This window comes from Saccostrea cucullata, unplaced genomic scaffold (assembly GCF_032062105.1).
Source record: "Saccostrea cucullata isolate Sc308-1 unplaced genomic scaffold, CSIRO_AGI_Scuc_v1 ctg656, whole genome shotgun sequence".
NCBI lineage: Eukaryota > Metazoa > Mollusca > Bivalvia > Ostreida > Ostreidae > Saccostrea > Saccostrea cuccullata.
In genome coordinates this window covers 241,343-253,542 of record NW_026925270.1, presented here as the reverse complement: position 1 = coordinate 253,542, position 12,200 = coordinate 241,343, and the positions used below count along the sequence as shown (strand labels likewise).

The following is a 12,200-nucleotide window of genomic DNA, read 5'->3' as shown; positions in this document are numbered from 1 at the left end:
ATTTAAACCCAAATTTAGTCTCGACTAAGTCTCCGCCTTTTTGTGAAACGCAACTTAGTCCGATTCTTGGGTTTAGTCACTGATTTAGTCCGGACTAAGCTTACGACTGGTCGTAGGCCTTTTTGAGAAACGGGCCCCTGGCAGTTTCTTAGGAAATTTAAGTAATTGTTTTCAATATTGAATAAATTAAAACGAGTTTTTCATATCTATTATTTGTTTCACGTCTTCAAAAATATTTTAAGTAGTACTTGGTTGGGGTTTGGATGGGGTATTGTGATACAAATTCGGGCAGTGATATACCTGAAGCGGGACATTGAAAGAAATTCAGCTGTAAGTTATCTTTTCCAAATTAATTTCTCTAAATTTTAATTATCTCATCAGGCAATCTTGAAATAATTGGAGAGACCACCTTTCAGTTAAATACACAGTGACAAATTCATGTGTGTTAAATTCAAAGTTTGTTATTTCCTTCCAAACTTCCGCCAGGGTCTGATAAAATCGGGAGGACTCTGTGTATGAATTAATTCAACTTTGTGTAGACGTTTTCTTCTCATAAGAAGAAATGCTACAGGCAATGACAAAAATATTTAGTACCTGATGTATTGATTAATCTATAATGTCCTAAAATTCTCATAGCCAATTGTTCATCTGTAAGGAAATTTAATTGAAGAAGTTGGCCGCCATTTTGATTACAGTATTGAAATGCGTCTGGTTGTGACACAGCTGAATCTGCGCTCATCATCAGATAGCACGACTTCACATCTGCAGAACCGACCCATCCAGAGGGACAAATATTGAGTCCTGTCAAAGAATTCCATATTTACTTAAAGGTCAAATAACAAGAAGAATGCAGATCCATTGTATCTTGTTTTAAATAAAGATCAACAAACAAACATTTATTAGATATATTGATCTCTCTTTTTAAAACGATATACCGTAAATCTGGAAATTTTCGATTTTCGATTTTATTTTGCGAATTCAGGTCAAAATGGCGTTGATTAATTTTTACGTTTCAAAATTTTGCGGATTACCACTGCTTTGTTTACATTTTCTTAATATCGGTAATTTATTTTAAAGAAAAATATTTTTGCGAATGCAATGAACTCGCAAATTTGCTAAAAATTTATCTACAGCAAAATTTTTCAGATCTACGGTAATTAAAAAGCGTCAAAAATGGACTACACTGAGGCTTTTAGAACCAAAGGATTATAAGATTAGATTAAACAGTGCCCACGTTCATCGACTTTATTAAATGTATTCCCAATAGAGATTTGGATTCAAATCCATGTAAGGTCGGAAAATGAAAAATTAACTCACCAAGTCGAAAACTCAAGACATCAGCCTCTTTGTAGCAAAAGAATGGAAGCCTTTCATAACAACTTCGTACTTGTAGTTCACGCAGTCTATCCCTGGTTCCTATACAAAGAGGGCTGGTGTCTGTCCAGTTTTGAGAAACAACTATTCTGTAACAAGAGGAAAAGATTTAATGATTTTAGAAATTTTATTGTACCTGTAATTTCTGTAAAAAAGTTAAATTTTAAATTAAGCACAATGAATTTTGCAGTATGTATATCTGAAAGAGATATATTCTGTGAAGTTCATCTTTATATATAAAACTATTCCTTTTCAAAGAAATTGAGCATATATAATTATAATTTCTTGGATTAACCATGTTTAATATGGGTTTTTTTTTGTCGGCGACCTGTCTGTTTACTAACGAAAACTCCTTGAACTCCCCCTTAAAAGTAAGCTTTATTTAAACCATCCCTACATTAACATATTTGGTAAATGTTCGGCTAAAATGTTACGGAATGTAACTAGACAAAGTCTTATGTCTCGAAAGGTCTTGTTCTTAGACATACCCATATTTAACGACGGCCACCCTGTGTACATCGAGTGAAGGAGAATGCTATGCAGATAGCTGTGTACCTGAAAGTAACTGATTCGGTAAAGGGAACATGCGGTATTTGGGCAAAATTCTTGAGCCTCTTTTAGCACCGGTTATGCATCAGGCTAACTAATAGAATGGACTAATATTCCAACGGAACAATACCTTCAAACAGCAAACATCATAAAACATTCAGCATAAACGATTCTCTTTTTAATCAAAGATTACAAAGCTCACGTCTATCAGTAAGGCAAATCTCTAATAATTTTTATATCCCACGCAACAAGTTGCTGGATTTATAATGTTTTTGACCCATCCGTCAGTCCGTTAGTGTGTCAGTCATTCAATCCGTCAGTCCTGCTATTTTGTCAGCACAATTCCTCATAAACCGCCGTACACAATTTATACTAAGCAATTCTTATTCAAATTAAATTTTCTTAGAATTTCGGCACTTTTCAACTTAGATTTAGGCCATGTCTTGAATATAAAGATGAGAAGTTTGTCTGATAAAACGTTGCAGATATTTCGTACACAGTGTGTAGATGTGCATATTACCAGGAAATTCTGATTCCATTATTTTTCTGGGAATGTCAGCATCTTTCAACTTAGATCTTTGGCCTTGAATATAGAGATGAACAGTTTGTAAGTACAACTCCTCATAAACCACTGCACAGAATTTGGTCCAACTTTGCAGATATTTAGTACACAGTGTGTAGATGTGCATATTACCATATTATTTTTGTGCCATTCATTATGTATTACATTGTCTAGTTTTGGGGGAGCGTGAGCTTGCTCACATTTTCTTTCATTTTTTTTTTCTAGTTAGTATGCATCGATCTCAAAATCAATATCCATGTAAGTTTAAGTCGGCTTAAAATTAATTTGAAATGGAATTGCACCCAAAACTTGAACTCGTTCACTCATCAAAAATTGTCAGTCAGTTCCAACATCTGAAGCAAGTCTGGTATTGTCCATCCATAATGCATCATCCATACAAGTCTGGTCCCAGTAGGGCTATTACCGTTACTTGGGAATATACCTGCTCCTAAAACCGGGACGCCGACGTCAACCCCGGGGTGAAAGCATAAGCTCATCTCAACTTCATCGAGGTAAGATAATAGAAATATGATATAGCAAGACATAGGTAACTAAAGCTTACAGACCAAACTTTTTATTTTAAAGTAAGCATCCCGAGGTGCGATATTTTAAGATATTTTAGTCTGATAGAGCTTTCAGTTTTTTAAGAATTGACTTGTTCTTTAAACTGAACTCACTCATACAGAAAAATTAAGTCAAGTCCAGCATTCTACAGTTTTCATCGCGTGAAAAATCATACATTGGACTTTGGTCCTGCATTGATTTTAAAATATCATAAATCTGTTCCAAGAACTTAAACTTGTCATTCAGTTTGTTTCTGATAAGTTTTAGTTTTTCTTGATAAAGATCTTCAGAAACTTTAAATTAAAACTGGTTAGGAAAATATAGGTTTGAGCCCAGATTCAACAACTCTGGTAGTTTGCATCAATTAAATTCATTCTTTAGATGAAATTACAGCATCTGAAACCTTCGTTTGTGCTACGAAGCAAAAAAGGAGAATTGTCCAAATATGATTGTCCACTTTTTGTTTTCAAACGTCGTATTCACCGTTTCAACTAATTCATGCTAACCTTTTTGAAACATTCTGCATGTATATATGTCTTTTCAATTTAATACTGTATCTTTCCAATGGCAAAATATATGTTGTAGTGGTCTTTTCGCTAGTTATAATGCCTTTCAGTTCTTTTTCGTGATTTTATTCCTTGAAGACTTTCATACCTTTGCAAAGCTCTGTTTCAAGAAGTTGTACAGTACGAGAATCGGTCGTAAAGCATAATACGCAAACACTGCCGTTTTAGTAACAATAGTGCCAATTTGAACACCAAGCATATTTTTCTCTACAGACCTATTCATATGAATTGAGATGTCAAAATCTTATCCATTTCATAGTGTGAAAGCTATCGCGTTGAAAGGTTTTAAATAAAACACTTACCCTCTTTGGCCGCTTTCTGCACTGACAGGGCTAGGGGGTGCCCCGTCCATTACCAGTAATCCATAGGAGTCGTATCCCCCTGTCCAGAAATCTACAATGTTTACATGATAGTAAATAGTTTATAATAAAGACAACGGACCTTAAATAAAGGATATAATATAAATCATTTCCATAAGCTGGGCAAAAATGTTCAGTTTTGATGCCATTAGCTAATATAGCAAAAACGCAATCATTTTAGAATACAGACTACTTTTGAATATTCTATATCAAAATAAGGTATCAAAATAAAGAAACCCACCGTCTCTAAAATATGCAAATGTTGGACTTTCAATATTTGAATCTGTAAACAATGTCGGAGAGAGGGGTATTAAATACGAGCGGTACTGTCGGCAGATTCCCTGAGCTTCGTAAAAAGAGTTCTTTTGTGTTGTCATGTTCCGAACACAACCCTGGAGAACGTCCCGTGGACTGAAAAAATCGATCCCATAAACTGTTTCCCATCCTGATGGACAGGCTTGTGCATATTCCTCATACAGCCTTTCTGTCAAAAATACAGTTTACGTTTTAAATACTATTTAAAATACAAAAGAATTGAAAGAAGAATAGACAGAGAGAAGATGCCAAAAAAAAATCATGATCTTTTTTTCCAATTTTTTTTTTTCAATTCACCTTTAAAATGCAATGGAAATGCAGTCAACTAGAAAACAGAGAGGGTAATAAAGAATAAGTATAGATCATCCTTACTTGCTTCCTGAGATAAAACATTTACTCTCGCTGGTCCTTCACTAAGACTGGTATTCTGTCCAAAAACCTCAATGGAATAAAGTCCAGCGTCTGATTTATTCACTTTTAGAATGGTTAAGGATGGCTCACTCTTTTTCCCGCCAGAATATTTGTTAGGATTCTCAAAAATCCTGATTTCTCTGGTAAAATTTCCATCGGTCCGCGTCCAAGTAATAGCGTATTCTTCATTGGGGACAAGGGTCAAGTTGACAGCTACAGTGACGTCATCTCCCGGAAAGACGAAATAGTCTTTTTGTTGAAGAGTTAATGACGTTCCTTGTTTTTGAGTGTAAACCTCTTTAAAAACAAAGAAAAATAATTTAGATTTTTCTTTCTTTCAATTTCAGGAAGTCTATATCTTTAAAAGCAGAGGCATTTGTCTCGGAAATAAAAATGTAACCCATAGTGTAATAATTTTATACTACGGGTTCAGGACCGTAGCATCGATTTTGAAAGTGGGGGGGGGCCAGCCACTGAATTTTTTTTTTACTTACCTGAAAAAGTTGACAAGCAAAAAAAAAAAAAAAAAAAAAAAAAAAGGAAAATTGCCCAGAGTCGAAAATCCTATTTCGTGGGGGGAGGGGGGGGGGTGTAGAGGCACACTTTTTTTCACTTCCAATTCCTTTCCATATCCATTTTTTCAGCTTACAATACTATATTTCCTTCATTTCACTTTACTTTTGTATAAAGTGGGGGGGGGGGGGGGGGCAACCAGCCTTTCAATGAACATTTTCAATAGTAAAAGTATTGTTGGCAAAAAAAGTGGGGGGGGGGCCAGGTTGCTACGTCCCTGGGGTTAGAAATTTAAAGTAATCATTTCGTTAGTTCTATGGTCGATACAATGACCTTGTCAACAAATACAATTTATCATTGAGTCAAATGCTGTCTGACGTTTTTCATAGTTATTGTTAGTCCAGACGACGGTTTTTTTCCGTTTTCTCCCGATCATGACAAGGAGCACACGGCGGGTGTGACCGGTCAGCAGGGGATGCTCACTCCTCCATTTCACCTGATCCCACCTCTGATGTTTTGGAGGTCCGTGTTTGCTATGCTCCTGTTTTTTATTGTTTAATGGATTTTTGATCTTGAATACCGTTCGTTTTCACTTCCTGTGTTTAAAAGGTAGCAATGCACGATGCGTCATAAGAATTCCATATTTTTACATAGTTGTGCTATAACGAAAGAACAGTTTGCCAAGGCAACAAATATCATCAAATACTAGGGATTTCCAAAATTTTTAATTTGATATTGAAAGAACAGTACATGGAATTGCCACGCACTCTACTTGCCTGATTTAGTTTAGATTGAACCCGTCTTAGTTGCATTGAAAACTAGAGGTACTGTGAGCAATGAGCTCACTAAATGATACCCCCCGCCTCCCATATGGTTATAACTGATGACAAAGTCCATGATTTGCCATGGCCGGGAAACCCAAAATATGTGTCAGATCAAAAAGTAAAATAGAAGGTGCACAATGGCAATATGTAATAAAGATTCTGTGAAAGTTTCATTAAATTTCACTCAGTGGTATAAGAGGAGTTGCGGATAAGAGATAGGTACCCTAAAGCGTAACAGACGGACGGACGGACAGACGTACAGACGGACGGACGGAATTAACGATTACTATATATACCCTCCCGCTTTTCAAGCGGGGGGTATAATAAAGGAGTAGGTGTTCATTGTGTTATTAATTTCAAGTGATGCCTCTGTGAATCATAAATTGATCTCTACCACTAAAACATTTTCATGTCCGGTCAGGTCACTTAGTATAGTGATATACTAGTAAGTAAAACATAAGTTTACCATCCATTCATGTAGGAAATAAAGAAGAATACGGATATAGTACAGTCCAAATCCCCTTCCTATCTACAATTCATAAACTTAAGAGGTTTCTCTTTGTTTAAAAGTACATAACCTTAAGATATGAAAAGTGGATTGTTGTTAAACGGTCACATTGCCTAAAATTAACCAAAAACATAAAAATCTTTAAAATATCTTACCGGACAAGAGGAGGACAAGAATCCACAGACCGGTGGTCATCATCTGAAATAGACATCACTAGAACTTAGTGTCCAGTTTGAATTGATTAGACAAACACATTATGAAATTAAAATCACCAGACCATAATGTCACTTAATAAAATTGCTTGTACTTGTACAGAAATCTAGTTCCCTGAGTTGCTTCGTACTCAAAGGTAGTAGGTGACTGATGGTCAATAGTTCAGGTATTGCAAAATGTTTTTAGCATTCAGGTGAAGTACAATACATATATTTAGTCATATCTGCAATTAAGATTAAAATAGTGAAATATGAAAAATAATCGGAGGTTTTTTTTCTTTTATTTTAACATGCAGTTCCTTTAATTAAAATGCATTTATAAAATTCTTGATGCAAGCGTAGTGTTCCACATTGCTATTCCAGTGACCCATTTTACATCCTTTTGTTAATGAGTCAACATCATTTTAAAGGTCAATGTTAATGAAGGATTTTTGCTTTGGTTTTTGTTTTCAATCTTCTGAACTTTTATCGGGTTTTATCTAATGGCCGGGGGTAAGACACCGTGAAATTTCCCTCTGTAATTACCTTCATCATCCACGTATAACATACAAGATGGGCCCTTTATCAAGATTCCATTTGACGTTTTAAACAGATTTCTGAGAGATTTCAAATTGTCTTTAAATGACATTGTTAGACTAGTTACTCGAGTACTAATATTTTGGGTTTAGTTCATTTCTCATACCAACATTTATGTATTTTTTTTTGTCAGTTGGAAAGATATATTTCTAACAAGACAAATATAACATAAAAACAGACCATCCTTAAGATGACAGCACGAAATAATGACAAAAGTCGTATAGTATTAAGAAAATTGTACGTGATTTAATTTTTACATACAATTTTTCTAATGAATCTGAATACTGATAATAAAATAAATTTTCCCAACAAATTAGATTTCTAAATAATTTATACGTTTTATTGTAAATTCGTATATATGATGTGCAATATTGTCCTTTATAAAAAACGAAACAAAACAAAACTCCACTTACTGTTTTCCTCCGTGTTGTTTGTTTTAAGTTTCGTGAAGTCATGTCAGAGGGAGGGTACAGGCGCACTTCCTTTATCAGTGAAGCACATCGTTGAGTCAAGTGAACCGAGTTCTTGTGTAGTGGGCCGTAAACAGTGTTTAGGACGCACCTCTTTTTAAACAGTGAACTACTGTCTGTATTGTTTATGTAAAAGTGAATTGTTATCACTTGCATGTAGGGCACCGTCAGTTATAATGCAACAAGTCAACGTTTTTCTTAAGGTTTATTTGCATAATATGAATAATTAAATTTTTCATCTACATGTGAATTTTGTGCAATCCGTTTGAATCGTCCATCATCGCTTATCTTTATTATTTCAGTTACGCGGAACTATTTCTTATAAAGCATTATACTTTCGGCAGAATTTGACAAAACTCGTTAATTTTCAGGGTCCTAATAGGTATAAACCAAAACTCCTAAATACAACAACAACAAAAAAAAAAAAATCTCGTCCACTGGTGGACATCGATTTCAAGGCCTCTGAAAATTGAAGGGTTGAGACCTTAAGTTGAGGACATCATGTGTGCTTTTAAAAGCTTAATTTGTTATTATGGAAGTAATGAAAGTTTTTCACTATTACGGATAATTTCATTGACCAAAATGGTAACGTCTTGCACAGTAAAAAAGTAAACAAACAGTTTAAATTAGGCCTTAGGCTAATTTTATAGGGCTGTATCATCCTTGAAATAAAAGAATGATGACACAACAGCCTAATTTCATGTGCATTATATCAAGTTAAATAGAAATGAAATATAAAATCTTTTGAAAAGAAATACATTTTTGAAAGATACTTAAAACAGATATTTGGAATAATATGCCTAGGGAACCAAACAGCAAATTGTGATTTTCGATCATCAGGAGGCCTGTTTAAATGCGGAGACAGAATGGCAAACATTAAGCTTTAGGCATTCGATCACTAAACTAGTATCTCTGTAAATTTGATTTTACTTTCTGATACCTATGTATATTTATATTCATGGGGCGAAGAAAAGAAACTGTATAAGGAATTAAAAGAAAAAAGATAACCCATAATGTTAACCTGCCAGGCCATGCTATACTAAGCAAAATTTTATTTTGAATAAATACATACATCATATCTTTGATGAAACTAATAACCAGAATTAAAATCATTGGTCTGAAATTAAAAAAAAGAGAAAATATCATAAAACTACATCTTAAAAAATGAAAAATATTTTTTTTAGCGCATCAACACAATCGTCATCTCAAACCTAGGGTTTTCGGCCCCCTAACAATACTTGTATTGTTTACTAAATCTTTCAATTATCTCTTATATCGCTGTGATATTAAAAATTAAAGACAACATGCATAATATCTGACAATTGTTACACTTTTGAATATTTTACCGACAACAAAAGATCAACTTCCAACAAAACTATATAACAAAACAATGACTTCGGCTTTTCCATCGTCAACTTTCTTTTTATTTATAGAAATATTCTACTGTGTTTATGCTTCTCAAATTATACGATACAATCTTTCTTTTTTTTTAAACCGAGACAGGCTACTGGTCTATAAGTTGATGTCATGGGGATTTCAACAGCCTCGTTTTAAGTTTTATTTCGAAAAGCATGTGGTCATTCAAATGGTCTTGTTTGCAAATACTACCTAACATAGGACTTTAAGTTGGACTGGCATGTTTCATACGGTACCAGTTGAGGCCATTGACTTCGGCTTTACAGACTACTTGATCAATATATAAGACTTACGATGGATATGATAAATTAACAGGGGATGTTCACTTACTCTAGGCACTTGATCCCACCTACGGAATTCCCAGAAAGCCTGTTTTCCCCATGCTTCCAAATCATTATTATTAATTTATAAAACATTTATTGTGATCGACCAATGCTCGTTTTCTTCATTTTTTATAACTTTTTTTTCCAGCGACGAATAATAATTATGATGGAAGCAGAATAGAACAAATTCAGACAGGCTGTCTATTTTTATATAAATATTTATATTCAAATAATTTATTAACAGGTGATATTGATTCATTGATTGTATGTTGTTTAACGTCCCTCTCGAGAATCTTTCACTCATCTGGAGACGCTACCACTTGCCGGTAGAGAGCTACAAGTTTTGTCCTATACTCGGCACTAAGGCCGTTGAGCAGGGAGGGTTCTTTTTCGTGCCAACAATCCGTTGAAAACTGAGACCGGTTTAATTTTGATCATGAAACCGGTTCAAAATTCAACAGCATAAAAACACATATTTTTAAGATTGGGTTTTCACTACTGTGATTTTATTCATAGGTATGAGGCCCCGTTTTGGTATTTACTGCAAAAAGGCCTATCCCATTTGAATAAGTGATATCATCTGTTCCAAATCAGTGATATCACCTAAGTGATTTGAATTTGTGATATCACAAAAAAAGGTGATATCACTTATTCAATTGTGGTTTATATCACCTTTTCCCGTGAACAGCTGTAAGTTTTTTTTTTGCTGTACAAATTAATTTATTTCAATATATCATGTGTTTTAACATAAAAATCGTTAAAAGAATGATTATTTTTCTTGGTTCCAGTGTAGTACGATATATATACCTATTCATTAATGACTGTACATAATTATATGAATATAACCTTTTCGAATAGGTGATACCACCTTATACGAATAGGTGATAGAAAATTAGAAAAGGTGATATCACCTTTAATTCTAAGCTCTCTGATTGGCTCAAACTTGATGTGATTAAGAATTTTAAATACAAGTTGGGTGACTTGATTTCTGAAAAAAATTTTTTTTTACTACATTTTGTATTAATATCTTTTTAATGTTCAGTAATGTGTTTTCTGTTATCAATGACTTTAAGTCTTATAATTTATCAACATGTACTTTATATTAAGACATATTTCTCTTTGTCAAAAATTGATACAAGACATAATCAATTAAATAAATTTGTATTCTGAATAACTAAATCCTCTATTTTTACTCCATCAATGTATAAAACGAAACACATTTATTTAATATTAAATAGCAACAGCTTAATTTATGCTGATCTTTTTTGTAAGTTTGAAGAGAGAAAATGTTTTATTTCCAATATTTTAAAATTTTGTTTTAATACTATATATAAAATGATTTATATTCGATAATAATGTTAAACTTTATATTCCTATGTAATTGACTTTACAACTAATTATAGTTTAATTTGTCATATTTCCCCCTTGCAATCATGTTATTGAAAAATAATTAAAAAACAACATTTTAAGATCATAAAAAAAATTATGTTAAAATTCCAGATTATAATTAAAGTATTTTTTTTTTCATAAATGATGGTATTAGGTTTTCAACAACAACTTTATTGCATATAAACCAATTAATCATCGATTAAAAAAAGCTAAAAATTATCGAATAGGAATGACAAAATTAGCGACTAGCAACCGATTGTTTTAAATATTAATGACATTTTAGGCACGTAAAAGGGTTTTTTTGTAGATTTTAAAAAAATCGTTTTAACGATTTATATTATAAGGTTGAAATTTAACAAATTGTTTGTATTTAATAAATCGATAATTATAAATTTTGTAAAAATTAATCATGTTTTTATGATTTAATAAATCGTTTGTACAATTTAATAGATCGTTTGTACAATTTTATATGTCATTTGTATGATTTAATAAATCGTTTGTAAAATTTAATAAAAAATTTGAACAATTTGTTATATTAAATCTTTGAAAAATTTGTTTATTAAATCTTTGTACAATTTATTAAATAGATTTGAAAATATTGAAATGGAAAATTGAAATCGAGAAATTTTCAAAAAATTCTAGATTTTTGTCGGTAATATGTTCACAAGAATTATAGATTTAAAACTAATTTGCTTTTGATAAGCCATCATTGATAACAAACAAATTGCTATATATACGTACTTTTAAATGGACCATGTAAATTATTATATAGATATCAATGTAATACTATGTGTCCAAAATACAATACTAGTATTATAAATATACACTGTAGGTATACATGTATCAGTGTTTTTTAAATGCCAATATGTTTAATTCGTATTGAATAAATAAAGATATTATAAATTTAAGCAACTGATAATTTTTTGCAAAATGCTCTTATCCATGTTTTTTTTAATCACTATCATTATAACATGATTTCAAAATTGTTAAATTTTTCATAGTATGCCTATATTTCGTGGGAGGTGGGGGGGGGGGGGGGTTCTAACTCTCTTTTCGTATTTAAAATTTTCTAGTAGAAAATACTTCATTATCGACACATCACTTGAACTGGGGGTCCCCCCAGGTTTACAGTTAACATTTGCTATCAAATATATTGCTACGAGTCTGTTCCCCCCCCTTACCATATATGGCTTTTACTGCATAAGAAAATTTCTTTTTATTCCAAATTTTCAAAATGTACATATATACACGGTATACTGTATGTTTATT

General features: G+C 32.7%; 1 protein-coding gene across 1 annotated transcript; it reads right to left on the bottom strand.

Annotated features, from left to right (window-relative positions):
* Positions 1-594: 594 nt before the first annotated feature.
* LOC134268499 (uncharacterized) lies at positions 595-5,048 on the bottom strand (the record flags this gene model as incomplete). The annotated part of the gene is made up of 5 exons (XM_062750768.1): positions 4,662-5,048; positions 4,216-4,458; positions 3,918-4,008; positions 1,318-1,463; positions 595-801 (listed from the first exon to the last, which is right to left on the bottom strand). Coding segments are annotated over exons 2-5 (580 nt in total), but the record flags the coding sequence as incomplete, so codon positions are not given.
* Positions 5,049-12,200: the final 7,152 nt, after the last annotated feature.